This window comes from Rhamphochromis sp. 'chilingali', assembly GCF_963969265.1.
Source record: "Rhamphochromis sp. 'chilingali' genome assembly, chromosome: 12".
In the NCBI taxonomy this organism is placed as follows: domain Eukaryota; kingdom Metazoa; phylum Chordata; class Actinopteri; order Cichliformes; family Cichlidae; genus Rhamphochromis; species Rhamphochromis sp. 'chilingali'.
This window is the reverse complement of record NC_137939.1, coordinates 1,401,123-1,421,813: the sequence shown is the minus strand read 5'-3', so window position 1 is coordinate 1,421,813 and position 20,691 is coordinate 1,401,123. Positions and strand designations below refer to the sequence as shown.

Below are 20,691 nucleotides of genomic sequence, written 5' to 3'. Positions count from 1 at the left end.
AGTGCTGGGGAGTTCTGCGTGAAACCAAAGCCCCCCCACTGCTCGTCCATAAACGAGCAATTAAGTGTCTTCACTGCAAATATAAAATGACCCCTTGTTAACCAAGACTGTGTTTTGCTAGATGACAATCTTAGTTGTCAGGGCCACACCCAGGCTTTGCTTATGCTGTCACTGGTGGGGTGGTTGTCATGGCGACAGGTGAGCTGAGTAATGTCTGGGAGAAAAAACTCAGAAGTGTGTTAGAGACAAGTTGTTCATTACCATGACAAACTTACAGTAACATCCGACTTTGCCACATTTGTCCACCTAGGACAGCATTTACGCATGTGCGGCATTCACTGCATTTTATTATTATCATCAATTATAACAAGAATTGTTTTTGTGTTTTTACTCAAGACACCAATCCCAGAAAAAAAAGAGCACAAAGTAAGCACCGTTCACCGTCTATTTATAGTCTGGCTACGGACAGAAAATGTGTGAAGTTAAAGCTCTATAAACTTACTCATCACTTTCCTATATACACCTTGGAAGGCTGCCAAAGCACACACAGACAGGTGACTGCACTGAACGTCTGCCGTGAGCAATCTGGCGGCTGTGTCCCAGTGCATTGTGGTTTCACTTGTGTCCTTATTGCACCATTACCGTAAGTCCACACAAAGCTTATCAATTGTTAGAAATTCAGCAGTGATAAGGGTGCTTGTTATCAGCACCCATGTGGCACACTATTGATATGTACAAGACCGATGGGATTCGTCTCCTTCGCAGCCACGAGACTTCAGCCCAACTGAACCTCTGTGAGACATTTTGCACCAACGTGTTGAACAGTTCTATGAAACTCTTACTGCAGCAAGCGGCGGTGCATCGCCTTACTGAGGTTTACCATGTTAGCTTTCACTTGTCTGTACATTAGTCTGTTGGCGTGACTTGGATTTATCGAGTGGATTAACAGACTGGACAGCCCACGCAGGAGGTGTGACTGAATTTCAAATTGACAGCTATACACGTGACTTCAGGTCAGCTCTGGTATTTGAAGACGTGATTTGTCTTATAGATGATGACCCCCCCCCCCCATGTTAGTGTTAACTGACAAACTGCAGTAATTAAAACCAGACAATTACACACATCTGCACTTTTGAGCCATGATTATCTGAGACAGCAGTGCTTTGCAATATTTAGGCAATATGACTGCAGCACAGAGGGGTTACGTAAACGTAATTCCAGTGTTATGCAACTATGTGGGAGTGTTGGTTGCAAGTGTAAGTGAAAAAGTTGTGGGACAAAACTGATATGCAAGTGCGTTGAAAAAGCCTGCTATACTTTGGATGCTGTTTAAACATTTGAGCAAAGGGCGCCGTCTAGTAGGGCAAACGACAAACTGCAATCTCTGTGTCAACGCTGTCATGAGCATAGAAGCGACTCAAACTGTGCCTGGTTGTTAAAACACCAGGGACACTGAGGGATATACGAGTGCCTTTCATATAGCAGCCATGCTCTGCATCCGTGAAACTAAGTCAGGCTTTGTCAGCCTGCATGGAAAGGAGGACAAAAAACAAAACAACCCCCAAAAAACACACAAACAGCCCCCGTACTCTCAGACAAACCTTGTAGTATTGCTTATGCTCATATTTCCTTATTTTTGAAAGAAAAAAAGTGTCTTATTAATTCCTACACTACATTTAACAAATGTTTTATGTACCAACAGTGAAAAGCTCCATTCTAATTTAAATTAGGTGCGACCACTTAATTAGGTACACCTGTTCAACTGACCGTTTACCCAGATTACAATTCAGCCAATTAACTGGCAGGAACTCAGAGCAATTAGGCACGTGGACATGATCAACCAGAATATATAAATTAGGAACAGTGGATTAAAAATGATATTTACCATTTGTTATTTTCAGACCCAGGAAGGCTCGTTTCCTCTCATCTGTCTAAACGTTATGATCAAGACACCAACGCGTAACTTTACAGGTACAGCGTATAGCCAGTTTTAATTCACTGAGCAGGCAGGAGTGACGAGGCACAGCCAAACAGTACACGCAATTATAAAATAAAACACTTTTGGCTGACCACACAGTGAGTATTAAAATATGATCTCATGTTTTTTAAAAAAAAGAAAATATAGAGCCAGCTAGCTCTTAGTGTCATGATAGAAAGTCAAATGACAAATTCTCTTCGGCACAGGCAAAGATAATCCTGCACAGAGAGGCCATGACAGTGTAATAGGAAGTAAAAAATGTGAGGTTTACTAAAGAAAGAGAAAAGCCAAATGTACCAATAATCCAACACATTACATAGAATAAAAGAAAAAAGTGTCAGCTGGATAGTCGTTAGTGTTATCAGGCAAAATCTATCCCAGTGCACTGCTGGCGACCTTAATGAGGTCTGTACCATACCATTGTTTGCATATGAAAACAGATAGACCCCGAACACCCGTCCTTTAACATTTTTAGAGTAACACTTTTTTGCTTTGCTGGTGAAATACAAAAAGAAAGAAAAAAAGTTCATCTTTACAAAAATGGACTATTTACCTTAGGTTTGGCTTACAAACAGTACCGTTACAAGCGTAGTGTACGTGTCCTATACATCAGTGCTCCTCAGCTTAAGGCTTTAGAAATCAAAGCACATTCTTATCCCAACTCGCATGGAGGTAGAAGTACTGCAGCAAGCCCACACAGTCAAAGTAAAAATAGTTGCACGTCCACGGAGGTGATTCTGTCGTTAAAAATGCTGCAAAGAGCAAAACGTGAACTTAGTCTGAGACTGTCTGAATTCTTCTGTTGTTTAAAACGACAAGTGAGGCAGTCGAAAACACGTCCTCCACTGGAAACCTTTACAAAGAGAAAGCAAATACTCCTAAAATGATCTCCCTCTTTACACTTTGACACAACATCAAATATAAATACAACATGCTCTTCTTTACATGAGGCTCACTTATACTTTATGCAGTATCCTTGGACCTTCGATTGAGCTGACTGAAGTCCACGATTTCATACTAAACAGGTAACAGAGGCTATTCCAATGTAGACTCATTCAAACTGTACCTCGCAGAGCTACTGCAGTCTGTAAAAGTAATAGTGTTTGTGGCAGGTTACATGAACGATGAATATTTGTTTTCATAGATTATATTCAAACTCATCTCACATCAGTCACACCTGTGATGCAAATGCAAAAATCCACTTGTAGTGCATCACACAGTCTTCCATTGTTGATCAAAGGATTGCATGTTAAACTTGATTCACTTTAAAAGGTTTTTTCAATTTCCAATTAGAAAAAAAAAAGGAGTATCTAATGTATATAAGACCTTTGCGTTTGCCGACTCTTTTGGTTTAAGCAGAGGGATGCTGTTATATGATCATACATGTTCCAGCAATGGGAAACCATAAACAACAGGCGTGACTACAGTGTGACGGTTGGTCTGTTGAAACACGTGTGTTTAGAATAGAGGAGCAATTCTGAGTGTTCAGCTGGAAATAGTGTTTATGGTGTGAGTATCAAAAAGTCCGTGAAGAGTCTCTGCATGTACACAACATGCTGCTAGTCATTAACTAGTCGATAAACATGGTACTGCGCTCCATGTTCGCTCGTGGACACTTCAAACACAAAGGCGATGCACAGCAGAGTCTCCTGAGTTTCTCTGTTGGACACCACCTAGCAAAGACACAAATAAAGACAAGAAAGGCACTGAGGGGGGAGAAAGTACATTTGTCAATGTGCAGCAAAACCTTTTCAAATTCAGTTCATTACATTAAGAAGGTGCAAAAATACCTTTGTGCACAGTTAGGCCTATAATTTGTTTTTGGGGGGTTTTTTTTGCCTCTGGACACCACCACAGTGGATTTCAAAATAAATAAAATCAATCAATTAATAAATATGTGACCAAACTGCAAGCTTTAATTCAAGGGGTTTTACAGACATTTTGGAATAACCCACTCACACCCATTTTTACATTTCTATTATTATTATTATATTTCTATTTCTATATTTAGTTCAAAATGAATTGCACAAATATCTAAGATCTCACCTCATTTATGAATATCTAAGAATTGGTATTAATACTTTGATTAAAATCATTTGCAGTGAATGACTGCCTGAAGCCCAAAACTCATGCACATCACCAAATGCTGTTTACTTGCTGGACATGCTGCACTAGGTTTCAGCTGCTGTTGTTTTGAGAGTCAGTGAAGTTTTTCAGTAGACTTGGTGGAGATCAGGTCAAGATATGTTATGGTTCAGATTATGAGCTGTTAATCTTGGTTCCACCCCGAGAGAGCCAGACTCTCTAAAGCTTTCTGGTCTAATCTGTCATAAGCATGCAGGTAGGTCTGTCAATATTTGGCTGGTACACTCCTTTTTAACAATGTACCAGATTACTGATTTAGCCACTCCCCCCCCAGTGCAATAAAGGCCTCTCGCACTTACACTGACATGTCTTTAGGCCTCATGTTTAAAAACACAGTGAAAACTAGAAAATACAAATTAATCACTTCTAGGTCTTTAATTTACGATGTAAAAGTGTATCGAGTCATAGAAATAAAACTGAAGTGAAACTGAGCACTTTGAATGGACTCAGTGTCAAATCATGTCTGCTTACTTTGTCATGAAAGGACCATGGCAGTCAGTTGAGGCCTGTTCCTCACCTATTTCATTATTATCATAAAGGTTGACCTCTGATCTTGAGGTCAAGGTCACTGGTGTTGAAACTCCTCTGCCATTTTTAGTAGAGACGACTATATTATGAATGTGTGAATCCTACATCACCTTGTTCTCAAGTTATCATATTCACAAGATTTTCAGCATCGAGCCCAATTTAAAATCCACTATGTCGATGTAAATATGCAAAGCTACAAAAAAAGTGTACAATACAGTAAATGTACAGTTGATTGTAACCCCCTCGTGCCGTTTTCATGAATTCTTAAAGTTCAGTTTAACAATTGTTTTTAAATGATGCTGAAGGATATTCAACTATTCAACTCTACATTTTATCCACATAATAGTTTATATGAATTATTAACCAAATCTTGCCTCACACTATGAACCAAAGCAGGTTTATAAACAGTGTATGGTTTTGTATTGGTGGTCAGATTACCCACACACACCTGTAGAATGGTGAAGTTCTCCAGAACACTGTTCATCATGTACTTCTCCGGCAGGTGTTTGAGTTTGTGGATGAAGTTGATCATATATTCACACATGGGTGAGCGATGGATGCGGAACATGTACTTTCCTCCTTCCAGATGTGCATATTCAGTCTGGTTAGGAGAAATCCACATGCGTTATTTGCAGTTAAAACACATGCAGGTGGGGTCTAATGTAAAATATATTTCAGTATGTGTACATACATTCAACAAATAAGAGCCATTATTAAAATGTGTGAATAATTTTCTCACCTCAACCTTTTCCACCACCTGTTTACCAAAGGAGCAGACCTTTGTTGAAACACTGATAGTGATGTTTTCTGTTCCGCTGTACTGGCTGCTCACGCCGTAAAAAGCGCCAGAACCTTCCTCGATGTCACTGCTCAGGTCCGCCTAAAACAAGGAGAATGAGATGGACACAGAATGAGTGCGACAAAAAATAAAGGGGTAGAAGAAAATAAATGAAGACGTCACCACCAAAGAATATAACTGTAGTGTTTAATACTCACACGTTACATGGACCGAGCTAGAAACTATTCAAGAACTTGTGTTTGATTTGCTGAATAATAATAATGCAACTAAAAACACTTGTTTAAGAACAAAAAAGTGAAAAAGTAATTTCCTGCATAATTTCTAGTGTTACACTGGCTTTGCTTCCCCCGTGTGGTGTAGCAGGTTATTACCTCAGACTGCAAAATGAACTCTACAAAAGACCCAATTTTTTGTTTAACAAAGTGAAAGTAATCTAGTGTAAACACTTAAGCATGTTAGTGCGCATGTCCTAAACGCCAGCTCAGTTTTTGAGATTAGAACTTGCTGACTTTCTTTGCTAAAATGGTTTAGTGTTGTTGGTTACGTACCCAGAACTTGACAAGAAAGAATGCATTGTGTGGCCCTTTTTCGTAAAGCTCTTTCAGGCCTCCTTTCTTCTCAGAGAACTTGTCGTAAATCTGCCTCACGTCTATGGACTCCAACACTGGGTCACTGTAGCCAGGGTTTGATGGGCCAATGTGCACGAACAGATGTTTATGCTGTAGAAGGGAAGGAGAAATAAGTCCAAGAGGGTAAAAAGAAAGAAAAATTTTTATATTGAGGACTCTTGCTTCAAAAGGTTCTGGCTGTCTGTACCGTCTCTCTGTCTCGTTGAGTCTCCATGAAAGCAGAGTACTCCAGTAGCCGTAGTTTTGCAGAGGCAATGGTTCTGTCTTGCCATACAGGAGCTGCTATAGCTGCAGGTCGAGGGGGTGGCAAGGCCTCATAACCTGTTTAACATTTAAAACTGTGAAACAATTCAAATAACAATATTTATTAAAAAAAAAAAAAAACTGTGCAAATCAAGTTCACACTTACTGATAGGTGCAGGGACGGGGGCTGGGAGTGTAGTGTACGGCGGCTGTGCAAAGGGCTTGATGCTGTAAAAACGAAACAGAAGAAATAACCCCAAAAATGAGTAAATGTACCTGCTTACGCAAGAAAGTTTGATTTTCAAGACAGAAAACCAAGGTATGTGCCAGCTATACTTACTCCTGAGAATGCCCAGGCTGTCCTGGCATAGGGCTGGGCCAAAACTACACAAAGAAGAAACAGATTGAGTAAAACGATTTGCTCACGTTTACCCCGAAAAGTAGAAAACAACAGATGTGTTTGTGTTAGCGTCTCACTCTGACTGGTGGAGGAAAGGGAGTCTGGGGTTTCATTACACTCGCAGAGACGATCTGAGCTGATGAGAGATTGGCCACCGTCTGCAGCGCCTTGTCCTTCGAGACCTGGTCCTGAATGACAAAGACAAAGTAAAACACAATGACAAAACTCTGAAACGTCACAATAAAATGCAGGTTATCATTCCAAGATCAGCCAACTCCAAAGGCCACTTTAGACAGCAAGCCAGCCAACATGTAGTGTACATAAGCATGATGCAGCAACTATATGGAAAAATAGCGCAGAAAGCAAAGCGCACATGAGGGGGAGCCGAAGCAGGAGGCAAACCAAGTAAGAAGAGCTAACCGTCACCAGTATTTCACTAAAGCCACTAAAACGAAAGAGCAACAAGCAGGGTTTTTTTTTTTTTTTTGAGTTTGGCAATAAAACTGCAACTGTGGACTAGCAGCAATGTGATGCCAACCACACAACACAGAAGCCTGAAGCAGAAAACTGTAGTTGCATAACCGAAACTTACCAAGTTCATGGCCTATGGCAAAAAAGACATTTTATTAATTAACTTCAGTACATTCAAAGTAAAAGCAGATCACAAAATCATTGTTAGGAATATGCCTTGTTCATACTTCAGAAAACATTTAGATACATTCACTTTTTGCATGTTTATGTCTGAATAAAAGTTTTTTATTTTCTAAATAGAATAGAATAGAATAAAGCTTTATTATTCCACGAATGAGAAGTTTGGCTGTTACGCAGCTCTTATGGCAAGTGGAATATAAAATATAGAAGCCAGACACAAAGTGGTCTTATATAAATAAGCAACTGAAGTTCGCATATAGAGATAACAATGTACAGAAATATGTATAATAATTGTACAGAGATATGTACGTGTGTGTGTGTGTGTGTGTGTGGGGGGGGGGTGTCCTTCGCTCCTTCCTACACTGTGGGTGTAAAAGTCTCCTGCTGAACGAGCTGCTCAGTGCTCGCAGTGTCATGCAGGGGGTGGGAGGTGTTGTCCATGATGATGTTAGCTTAGACAACATGCTCTCCTCCCCAACCTGCTCGATGGACTTCAGCAGACAGTCCAGGACAGAGCTGGTCCTCCTGACCAGTTTGTTAAGTCTCCCCCTGTCCCTCTCTGCCGTTCCACCAGTCTAGCAGACCACAGCTTAAAAGATAGCAGATGCTAGAAGTGTTCCTAGAAGCACATCCTGGAGTTTTCTCTTTAACTACGGAAGTAAGTATTTCTTCGATAGAACCCAAAGCTAACTAATCGGTGTTCAGTTAGTTAACTGCAGAGAGGAGTACCATCTCAACAAGACTCAATCACTGATCCCATATGGAAAAGAAATAGTAAAAACGTATATGTGATTACTCATGAAAGTGGCCACTTTCTCATTACTTTCATACATTGTTTTGGATACTTACTAAAACATACAAGTTTCATTATATAATTTTTCAAGGGATCTTATATCTGTTTTCACTCTTATATGCTTTTCATACAAGTTTCACACAAGACAGATACAAACTTTATAAGATTTATATATATCTTTTCCATATGGGATCAAATGATTCATGATTAGTCTGGGAGTAGTGCTGGTGGCACCATCAAAGTCTCAGCTAATGTCAGCGGATGACCCATAAAGAATAAACTGCACAATCCATGTGAGCATGGCCAACAATCAAAAGTGACTGATGTCCACAAAGAACTTAATTTATAGTCCAAATGCTTTGACATACTTATTTCAACTATTTCTTTAAATAAATTTGTCAGAAAATAAACAGATGTGCGCATACATGAATAATAAATTAAATAAATAAATAAAATCAAAAACCTAAAAACACAATTTTCACTTTGGTGTCGTGAGTTAATGAATTTAGGTTCATTTTTCAAGTTAGAATGAAATTTTCATGGGTGAAAAAGGTGAAATCAGCTGTAACTGTAGTCAAAAGCACTGCCTTATACTGAAAGAGCAGGATATGTCCTACTGATCTGTTCCATCATAAAACTGAGTCCTTTGTTTATATCTGGAGATTATAAAGGTTACTCTCCACATGTGTACAGGAGAGCAGGTGGTTCAACAGATTTGGTGTAAAATGACGGTTTGTTTTGTGTAGAACAGAGAATGGTAAAACCACAAGAAAGAAATAGAGAGAAAAGATAAAAAGAAATGTAGGAAATGTTCAAGAGCAAGAATCTAAAGAAAGAGAAAAATCAACGGAGAAAACTTTTGAAATTCCTCAAATGGCCACATTAAAGACACCTTGCATGTTTACTGATATGGGGGCATGCATGTAGGTTACATGCCGCTAGCATTGTAAACTAAGTGGTCAACAAAAGCCAGCAACCTAATCTCATGCAATTATTTGTCTAAGGCCACAAACTTGATCCAAGTGAAATGACCAACGTACCAGCCATGCATAAAAATGATGCCAAACATATATAAACACTCAAGAAAACAAACTTGTGCACTGTGCAATGCTAGACAATACAAGCAAAATAAATAAATAAATGTCTGTGCCCTACTGACTATATTCCAATCATGCAGCAAAGTCCTTCTATACTGGATTTAACTTTGGTCCATCAAAGTTTTCTACTGGTCTCGACAAAAAGGCTCCATGAAGGTTATATTGATCGTCTGCAATTTGATTAGCAGTTGCAGTTCCCTGGAGACTCGTATGGCCGATGTTAAGAACTAAGAGCAAGGCACCAGTTTTAAGGGCACGAGTCTCATGAATATGGTTGGAAAATACAGTTAAATATAGTTGTAGTTTTAAGGTGGTGGGAGTCGGCTTTGACAGTAAAGATTCCCCCAATACAGGTAGTACCCCAGCAGAAAAATCTGCGTCTAAGATTGGGTCAAGTTACATCTGAGCATGCAAAGCGAAGCGGCTAGCATTGCAAAGTCAGTGAGCATGTATACCTTCAGCTTAGACTGAATCTCGCGAGACTTTCTCTTGGCCAAGACTTGCAGGTGACTAGAGACCTGAGGAAAGACAGGATGAAGGAAAAGGAAAGAGAAAAGAAGAAGGCTGTGACTACAGAGAGGAGTAGAGTATAGTCAGTGAGAACCCACCTTGATGCTTGCCTGGTATTCTCGTACCCTCTTACGTGCCAAAACCTGAATATGACTAGACACCTGTGGACCCAGGGTTACCCCCGTGAAAACACACATTTACACAATGATTTCATCATTTTAAACAGACACAGTCCATAAATATTCATTTAAACAAGGTGGAACAAGTTACAATGTTACATAAAACAGATCAGTGTCGTAGTCGACACAAATATCTGTGCGTACCTGTTTGCGTGTGCGTGTCTTCCCCGTTCGCAGCTTGATATAGCGAGCTATCAGCTCATTTCGACCTGACATGACATAGAAACTGATAAAATTAGAATGACTAAAAAACAAACACGTTATACAATTGTTAAGTTATTCTTAAACTGCACTGTTTGGGCAGATATAGCTCACACCTTATGAGCAGACTTAGCATGGGCATATTCAAATGTCTCCCTGTAACAGTCACTCTCTAGTATTTACATTACTAGTATGTGGCCAAGCTGCAGTATTGTTTGGGCTGTTTGTGCTGCTGACAAACTGATTTGCATAATGACATTGAGAAAAGTAAGAAAACAGGAGTGGTAAAAAAATTACAAGGTAAATGTGGGAGTGACATGACTATTGATATACAATAAAATGTATTTAAATCTTTCAATGAGCAAGGAACCATATCAACTTAATCTAAAAAACAGCATCAATTCACTCATCAGTTCTACTATATCAAATGTTATTTGAGGCTGTTAGGTGGTTGCTAAGCAACAAGATGACTATATATTGCACGTGTCTAGCTTTGTGTATATAAATAAATGAAAATGATCCCAAGCTTGCTTTAATGGTGTCGCAGGTGCAGAAATGCAACAAATGGGTCGTTTTAGCCCACGTGTAGGTGGTTGCTAGGCAACGTGAGGGCATCACTACTGTGTGCCAGCTCAGCTCCCATTATGTAGAAGGGTTTTGTGGTCAGATAGGTAGACAGAGCTTTCATGTATTATAGTAAGATTGCAAGTAGCTCCAGGCAGTAGCTCCCTCTGCTGCTTGAGCCACGTAGGACCCTGTAACTTTTTATGATGCTGCAAAAACAGACAGAATCACAGCTCCAAAACTGAACTGTGCGATTTTCTGAGGAGGAATGTCCTAGTAATCAAAAGAAATTTACAATAACAAAACTAAATGGCTGCATTTTTTTAAAGCCAAAGTTAATTATGACTGTTGTGGTTGATGTATGACAAAGGCAATGTAAAGCAAATAAGTTTTTTAAAAAAGGACCATCGTTCCTACATATGTCTGTACATATTAAAGTTGTTAAATTGCACCACTTGTTGCATCCCATTTGTTCACTGAAACAAATATGAATCTAAAAGACAGGCGGACATGGGTGAACACTCCACATTAAGCTAAACTTCATTTGCCTTGAATCTGAAGCCAAATGTGGTTGTGGTCTAGTAGTTTGTGTCTCACAACGTAAAATACAATAAGTACAATCGTAACACAAATGGCTGGACCGAGAGTCCTTATTGTTTGAGTTTAGTGGTCACAGTGACATTCAAATTTATGTTTAGACTGTCCCGAACTTACTGGTCAAGTTCTAAAATGAAGCCGTGCATACTTTTGAATCCACTGTCTGTATCTGCAAGCATAAAATAAAACCTCAATGTGATGCCACTTATGGTGAAATGTTTTAAGTGTGAAAGTGTGTGTCTCCAAGGTAGTGAGATTCTTATAAATCCCCATAAAGACTTGTCAAGTTCTCCTATTCTCAGGCTGTAAGACATTTCTATTAAGAATAGCATGTATTAATTTTTAGTCAGGTTTGCGTTTGCTTGCTGGCAGACATTCAAAAGCGATGAAGAAATGGTGGGAATGGAGAGAAAAGCAGAGGAGAGGTCATGATATTGTTAACAGACTTCCAAAATGTGGTCAGCACAGACTGCCTGGTCAGCTCTTTCCTTCTCCCTCTTCTCAGTTCCAACCCACACCCGATGATCTGCTCGTCGCTTGTAACTTCTAAGTAACCCATTATACAGCACGCCGCAAGCGGTTAAATATAAAGGTGACCAGACTGATCCCACAGCTGTAATCATTTAGCACACATGCACACTTACTAACATCATCATCATCATCATCATCATCATCCTTTTTTCTGGAAAAGGCTGTGACGCTGTAGGGATTTCAGATGAGTCACATCAGCACTGTTAAGTTACCAGAGCACAGAATTTCCCAAAATCAACAGAAGGGGCTGACTCAGACACAGCAGTCTGCTCCAATTCCCAAAACAGGACACATGCACTACCCTGCAGCCTGCCACTACTCCACATAAGGGTAAAAGCTCTTTCTTTAGATGTCAGATCTATTTTGCTATAATATAAGGCAAGATAAGCTACAACTATAAATATGTAATATAACCGAGCCACAAGGTGAGGGCACAAACCAGTGTACTCATAGTGGGCCGTCCCAAGTCCTGATAAATGTGACGGTTGCATCAGGAAGGGCACCTGGAATATAATCTTTGCCTAATCAAACATGCGGATCATCAAGAATGTAATTTCCATACTTGATTGGAAAGGGCCTGGGTGAACAACAACAGCCCCTGGTACTGTTAGCTAAGTGGGTGCCAGTGGAAACTGTGGTACTGTTGGCCGAAGACAAAGAAAGAAGAGAGGGGGAAGGTGTGTTTGAAGGCAGCAAGAAAGACGGAAAGGCAGGAGTGAGGAGGTTTGAGGAGGAATTTAAATGCAGGAACTATGACGGGTAAAGGGAGAGAACTGGCCGACATGATGGATACGATAATACGTGCAAGAGACCAGATGGAGGGGAAGGAAGACCAGAAGAAACAGAGGTTGATTCCAGCTGTTCTACCATGGTGTAGATAGGAAGTGAAATGAAGTAGGAAAGAAATTTCAAGTAAAAGTATGTGAAGAGTGTTGTTGAGGTGGAGAGAGTCAGAAATTTAAACTGATCAAGCTGAAGGCGTGGTGTTGAGTTTAATCTCACAGGCTGGCTGTCCGTTAAAAGAGCACAAGGAATTCTGAAGTAGACTGAATAAAGTGATACAGAGTATTACCAGAAGGGAACAGAGAAATGATGAAAAGGAGACTCCATGGTGAAACGAGGACATGCAACAAAGTATTCAAAGAAAGCAAAGAAAAAGTCAAAGGGGAGTGGTTGGATAGATGAAGAAAGCAGGAGTATTGGAAGGCTAGTCATCCAGCAAAGAAAGAGGTGGTAAAAGCAAAGGAAAAGGTTTATAGTGAGTTGTATGTAAGACTAGAAACTAAGGAAGGAGAACAGGACTTGTTCTGAGTGGCTTTTGGGCTGGAAAGGATGTGCAGCATGCTAGGATGATTAAGGATAGAGATGAAAATAAGATGCAATGAAAAAACCCCCACAGCTGAATCATGTTGAGTCTTGATGTTGCACAGTTGGGTACTAGAGGGTACAAGGCAACTTTGGGCATCGCAGGTTTGGTACACTAAAAAGGTAACAATCTGATCGGAGTAGAGTCAGGCAGAGCGTAAACAAGTAATCCACAACTTGTGACAATAAAACAATTTATTTTTTAACTACACTGCCATAATGTCTTAGTAAGGACTGATTAATCACTACACACAGCAGATGTTAGAAAAAGTTTTTTACATGACTGAAATAAAAGGATAAATACGTGGATTTTAAAAACACCAAATATGCATATATCAATCTTTAAAAACAACCCTAAAGTAAAAGCCAAGATATTTGTCACCGTGTGCTGAAAATGTTTTTCAAAGTCTAATAACGATGGATATAGGTGTGGTGTGATTTAAACGCAGTAGATGCCAAAGTTAGTATATTATTTTTCATCTGCATTACTTATTAAATCATTAGAGTATTTATCCAGCACCCATCTAACTGCCAAATGATTATGAAGAGATAGATGATGAAGAAGCTGAGTGTTAAGTTTCAACAAACTAAAATATCAATCCAATATTAAAACATCATTACTGACACACGCGCGCACACACGCACGCTGCATTATCTGTGTCACCGAGTCTGCTGATCATCCCTATTTAGAAATACTTGCTTGGTACTATAATCCAGGGTGACATCATGGTAGTAACATATGACTGCCACCAAAGACAGCACGCAGGCTGGATCAATTACGACTGGCCTAGTTTAGCTCAAGAAGGATAATTAAAGCAAACACCCACTGAGATTCGCGTTACTATGAAATCAGTATATAATTTTAATGCTGTGTTCATAACAGTTTAATAGTTAATTCACACTTGTGCCGATAAGCTAAATGATCACTGCGTAGTTTTAATTCCTTTACACTAGTGTGAGTGTTTATGCACACAAACCACTTTAAGGCATGAGATGTATTTTCATTTAGCAATATTGGGTGATGTTGGAACACCTGTCCACATCTGACTATAGGTGAAAAATAGCTGATAAATCTCCGTGGTTTTCATTTTATATCCTCTAAACTGGTTTATCATTTATATTAAACAATATCTTAACATAAAAAGTCACATCCAATTATGCAAAAGTTGAAATGGATACTTAGTAGCTCACAGTATTAAGAAGCACCGATGCAAGGTTGGGTGTTGTACAGCTAATATTACGCTCAGTCTCAGTGTTGCTTTTTAGTAAGTGTAAGCATACATCAACGGGACAATCCTCGTTAAAGGAGAGGGAAGCAGGGAAGGTCAACCAACACACTGAGCCCCACGCTTCCACAAAAGGAGAAAATGCCACAATGCTGAAACAAACTTTCCCTTTCTGTCACCTGGTATCATATATCCCGCTCCCCTCACTGCTGAACACCCTTACAAATGCACAAATGCTTCACAGTCTGATTCAGAGTGCAAACACTCAACTCCCCCCTTCAAAAAAAAGAAAAAAGGATCACAAGGGTTTCATAAGGTAAGAAAAAAGCCAAAATAAAGAGCTCTTTTCACAGGCAGCATCTTAAACCAATCCTAATAAAAAACAAACACATGAAACGTTGCTTGTGTGCATTTAGAACAAATCTGTTCCTGGTGTTTCACAGACCATTTATGCAGAACAACAGAAGTTATTCAGAAGTTAACTACAAGTTGACATGAGAAGTCAACATGCTCCTTCCTTTAACCTTATCACTGCAGATTGTCCTCTGAAACAAAAAACTACGTAGCCTGTTGAAAATACCTGCGAGCTGATCACCTACGCATAAAGCAAGGTGATTCTGCACAGGGGTCAAAAACCAACTCTGTCCCAAAGTGCAGGCAGTTGATTAAAATTTGTTTTTTTTGGTGTGGTTCTTCTAAGAACTAAAATTCTGGAATAAAGTGTTCATACATGTAAAGCCTTTATTATTATCATTTTTATTTATTCCAAAATGGTTGGGTCAAGCAAAGGGTGCCAACAGATAACAAACATGTCATACTGGCTGCTACAGTCATTGCTTTATGTTTATTGACTCTATTAAATTTAAATATCTGCAATTTTACACAGTCATCGAAAGAAAATTATTTAAACCCAAAAAGGAAACCGACAAATTAAAGTCAAATCCTTTACAAACAAGTCAGTTATATATTACAGCTTCTTTGAATATGTTTTGTTTGAGCTTTCATTTCAATATCGAAGAAGAAACTAGAGGGGAAAGGGATAGAAAGTTGCTGCTCCTCACCATACATCTTCCCCTCATCTGACAGTATGATCTTCCTCCTTCCACAAGGAGGGTAGATGGCCAGAGCTTCCTGAAAGCTCTGCTCAATGTCTGGGCTCCACACCCCTTCAGGATCCCCGTCCAATCCGCGGTCCGCCCCGTCTCCCAGTCCCTCCCCATTGGGACTGGCACCCTCCTCCTGCGCCCCATCAGGGCTGCCACGGCAACTCCACTCCGACGCAATGATGACGGCTCCAGCTACAACACACCTACAACACACGAAACAAGATAAATGTGGAACAGATCCGCTAAACTGGATCTGACACGTTAGTGTTACAGTGTTATGCTTTTTGGGGGGCGTGGTGGCTGTAAGAAGGTTTCTCCATTTTGTCTGTCTGCCCTCCTCACAAATGAAGAGGCCAGAGAGCAATAGAGAGAAGTGCACACTTTCACTTTTATACTATTCACACAATTACACTCAGCTTGAATTTAAAATTTAAACCAATAGGCAGAAATACAGGCAACTGAGGAAAAGCCCTTATCCAGGACTAACAAAAATATACAAATACTTGTTACAAAACTTACCCTGAACCCTGGTTTTAACATGTTTCCTTCCATGTTGAAGCCAAAACATGATTAGGAAACAGATTTGTTGTTGTCACAGCTACACTGCACTGCAAGCAGCAAGATTTTGAGAAACGGATGCAGCCGTTTTTTGTCCTATACAAAAAAACTGTAAACTGTGCACAGCTAATTCATTTTTGCAGTTAAGGACATTTTAAGCGTCACGTCGGTTCTTATAGAGTGCTTTTTCTTCTGTACCTGAGCACCTGAAGTGCTTCATGCAAGTTGCCTCATTCACCCATTCAAGCCTAGAGTGAGCTAAGAAAACACCCTCCAGACAGTTACACCACGAATTGTTACGAGGCAGGGTGGACCCGTGCTTTCATGTTGTTTACGTGAGTCTGTGTGAACTTTAGCCTTGCTTTCCTGTTCTTAGCTAATAGAAACACTCAAAGTGGTATTGTAGGCCCACTTCTTTAAGGTTCAATGTGCTGCATGTTCAGAGATGATGTTCTGCAAACCTTGGCTGTAACAAGTGGTTATTTGAGTTCCTGTTACCTTCTTATCAGCTCAAAGCAGTCTGACCATTCTCATCTGGCCTCTGACATCAACAAGGCATTTTCCCTTTATCTGACAATAATCTGCAGTTTCTGAAATCCTCAGACAAGCCTGTCTGTTCACAGTCACTTTAATCATCTTTCATCCCCATTTTGATACTTGCTTTGAACATTTCTACTTGCCTAAATGCATTACTGCCATGCGCTTGCCTGATTAGATAGCTCCGTTACTGAGCAGTTGAACAAACCTAAGTGTAGTCGCCATGCATGTACATTATTTTGTAATGCCAAACGTGGACAACCTAAGCAGTTAAAAGCACAGAACATCTTTAGACTGTAGTATGCAGCCTAGAGAAGGGGAACGAGGTTTCCACAACAAGTAAAACATGACGTTTTGACACTTTTCCCATATTAAAATGTAGTACAGGTTTAAGAGCTTATTTCCTTACTCTTAATCCCTTCATGTGAACAGAAAACCCCCCAAAACTTAAGTTAGATCAGCAGTGTATAAAGCATTTTGCTAAAAAAAGAAATTGTTTCATTGTTTTTAAACTTGTTATTTTTAACACAGGGAATCTGAGGCACACTGACAGCTCAAGAAAATTAAACCACACACCTTGTTTTGTTAATCCACATCACTGACATCATGATGGATGGACGAGACTGAGATCAACTTTGCGGCTGTTGAGAATAGCGACAGATTTCTCCGACTACAAGTGTCTACACACCAAGAGCGAGATCAGATTCACTTTGAGCTGTTTACAGCGTCCATGGGTACGGTGTGTATTAATAGTTCTGGCACCCGTGGTCAAAGACCTAACAAGTGACAAGCTAAAATATTAAGGGTTTATAAATGTTTAAAGACACTATCCAGGGTCAAGAAGGACACTACCAGGATGTGTCACTATTAAGATGAGATCACAAGATGTAATACATTAAATATTTAACTGACTGCGCTTAGTGAAGATGAGACCAGCTATTCCTTTTTCTTAGCTGTTCATTACACAGAAACTAGCCTAAAAGGCAACACAAACTTTAGAAGACTCCAACCTTGGCTGTGTAGGCCACATAAGGAAATTACACATTCTTTTGTTATTGTTGAAGGTGCTCCAAGTCTCTTCAAACACAGACACACATATGCGACATGAATGTTGCCTGGTGTGTAATGTTTTCCAGAGTGTGGTTAATATGGTCCCTGCCACAGAGGAACCACAGAGGATCAGTGTGGTCGCTGAGCTTCCCCTGCTGTGGTGGGTTTATTCTGCACACTGTGCGCAGGGCCTTCCCGGTTTCAATCACTACTGACTGGACTGAGCTGTTGCCATAGAGATCAGAAAGGCCTAGCGGGGTGGTCAGGCAAGCACAAAGTCTAAAAGAACATTTTGATATTCGAGGGAGGTGGGATGCGATTGTCCTGAAAGCTCTACTGTGGGACGTCTGCAACTGGGAAGGTGTTTCTTTGTCCTGACTGGAACAAACTCATCATGATGTCATATTGCTTTTCATGTTCACAGACAAAAAGATTATAATGACCACAACAAGAGTAGCTTTGCATGAGTCATGATTTGAAAAACAATTGTTATTTATCTTAAAATGAGCCTTAGTGAAGCCCCTCAGTGCATCCCCTCGTCATGTCTAAAGCAGGCCCTTCTACCTCCACCTTCTCCTCCTTTAGGTCACCCTCCATTTAAGCCAACTTTCTCCTGATTGGCCTTTCCATCCAAACAGAAGGTGGGAGGGGCTTCCATGCTCTAAGCTAGTTGTGCCCTTGAGATGACCACATTAGAGATATCCCCTCTCCCTGACAGGAATCAAAGTGTGTGTGTGTGTGTGTGTGTGTGTGTGTGTGTGTGTGTGTGTGTGTGTGTGTGTGTGTGTGTGTGTGTGTGTGTAAAACAAAGCATATAGAACAGTCTAAAGCCCGAGCTTCTGGTTGATTAGGATTAATAAGACAGAAGGAAGGAAGTTTCCTATATTCTTCAGTGGGATTTAGGTTACATACATTTCAGGTCAGCTAACTGTATAGTAAGTAGAGCCTGACCAATATAAGATATCAGCACGAGCAGGACAGGAACATGACATCAGCATGATATCAACATGACATATGGTGTCATCATGGTTTGTCCATGTGAATGACTTGACTCTAGTATTGAAAATACTGTCAGCATATGTGGCATACTAGACAGCTAAGCAAATGGTGTTGCCTAGTAAAGTGTCTATACCACTAAACTGCTAAAACTAAATAAATAAATTAAATCGAACTACTTTAATACATAACTACTAAGATACATTTCTGGAATGTCAAAAAATATTACTCATCATTTTCACGTTTTTCATTAGTGGAAGATACTGTAGGCAGATGTGAGGCTACCAGGCAACACACATTTAAATATACATTTTAAAAAACAGACACTCTGTATATACAAAGTTATAAGCAGCACACACATGTAATAATCTGAAACGGAGATTTTTCACACAGGAAGTCTAAATGTGTTAACATGAAGTATGACCTTAGTTGGTGTAATGACAAAAATTATGTTTATGACAATTTACTCTAACGTTAACTTAGTTTATGCATTTGATTAAGGGGGGGCGTCAATCATCTAATACCCTTTTCTTTAGCATGGTGGGGAGCTCACAGACGGTTTAACAAATCCCAGGGGGAAACTTGGCTTAAATAATCAAACCTAGTGCTGATGTAACACATACACCACAATCACAGACTTGCATTACCAGCACTGGGAGCATTGCTGTGCAGTTTGGTTAGGAGTTCTGAAATCTGATGAGCTGTCATGGCCACAGATTTGTCAAGAGCAGTGGTGATGCAAAGTTAGGATACTGGCCACAGAGCACATATGTTGCTGGCTCTGCCTGTTTCAATATAGCACCCGTGGTCAAAAGGTCAGGTGTTTTAGTGCAACGAGGAGGCCAGTACAGCATTGAGCTAAATAAAGCTATGAGATCAGCGAACACCGAAAAGTCATGCACATTAGGGGCTGTCTACTGCTCCCAGTGGAGCACCGTCGACATTATGAACAACCAAAACTTCACAGATTTCTATGAACTCTTTGCACACTGACTACTACAGTACCGAGAGGCTTTATGGATATAGACAGTAAACCGATCGACTCTTTTAAACACTCGGATAACCTTAACATGGTCACATCTTACACAATTTTAACAAAGCAATCAGATCACACACATATGCTGTAAATTCTCCCATGGCCTTTCCTTTGAAACTCCTACGACTCTTAGTTTCACATGTTGATACAACTTTCACAGCAGCAAGAAATGAGTCCCATCTGCGAGCATGCAGAGGGAAAATGAAATCACGGTGAACGCTTGGAAGCGGTTTAGCCGAGTGTGAGTTGGCAAAATATCCCTTTGATCCCCAAAGCGGAAAAACTTCCAACTAACTGTCCATAAAAGTTCCTAAAAACCGCACACAAGCACTTCCAGTGGTAGTCATTGTATGCTATCGACCAGTTATTTTCTGTTTTTCAGTGGATATATAACCAGCAAGCCACCGCTAACACACTCGAACTGACATGCTAGTTGGCTAGCTTGGGAGCTAATAATACTGCAATAAACTGCAAACTAAGTCTGAGAGACGCATTAAACTAGCCGAATACAGAACGAATGCTTGAGTAAATATTAGAGGAATTCCCTGCTAAACACGTGAGTCCCTGAATCACTACAGGCACAGCGGGAAAATGCGAAATATGTCAAATATCCCAAAACTTCCAGCACACTCGAAGCGAAGCAGCTGCTGCAGCATGAAAAGTTGCTACACACAACAAAGAACTATATGAGAGCACACTCACCTCACAACGGCTCTCCTGCCCCGCTCCTACAGGCACACGCTTTTTGTTGTGTGCCCCTTTTTTCTGTAGAAAAGTAGCCTCGTGATTCGGGAGTATTTCCAGGGCAAAACAGCTGCGTTTGACAGAAAAAGGCGGAATGCAAAGTATGAGTTTGGTATGAAATCAACGCGCGGAGGAAAACGCACGGAGGCAGAGGCGTGGCGTCGAAACGCACACACGCAAAAGTTTTGTGGGTCCCAAGGCAAACTCCTCCCCGGACATCAGACTCCT

The 20,691-nt window shown here is 40.2% G+C and overlaps 1 protein-coding gene across 8 annotated transcripts; it reads right to left on the bottom strand.

Annotated features, from left to right (window-relative positions):
- Positions 1 to 1,055: 1,055 nt before the first annotated feature.
- tead3a (TEA domain family member 3 a) lies at positions 1,056 to 20,647 on the bottom strand (the record flags this gene model as incomplete). 8 transcript variants are annotated; one of them, XM_080898776.1, is made up of 13 exons in its annotated part: positions 1,056 to 3,651; positions 5,100 to 5,252; positions 5,391 to 5,531; positions 5,999 to 6,169; positions 6,267 to 6,400; positions 6,489 to 6,550; positions 6,663 to 6,706; positions 6,800 to 6,910; positions 7,315 to 7,326; positions 9,719 to 9,781; positions 10,097 to 10,161; positions 15,498 to 15,745; positions 20,422 to 20,647. In XM_080898776.1, 12 exons carry the CDS (start codon positions 15,502 to 15,504, stop codon positions 3,538 to 3,540), a joined length of 1,077 nt encoding a protein of 358 aa, XP_080754902.1. In that variant the 3' UTR covers positions 1,056 to 3,537. The 8 variants fall into 8 exon arrangements, with proteins under 8 accessions (XP_080754902.1, XP_080754901.1, XP_080754905.1 ...); XM_080898775.1 differs by lacking the exon at positions 9,719 to 9,781 and adding an exon at positions 9,872 to 9,934 and having other exon boundaries at positions 20,422 to 20,646; XM_080898779.1 differs by lacking the exon at positions 7,315 to 7,326.
- Between the last annotated feature and the right edge of the window lie 44 nt (positions 20,648 to 20,691).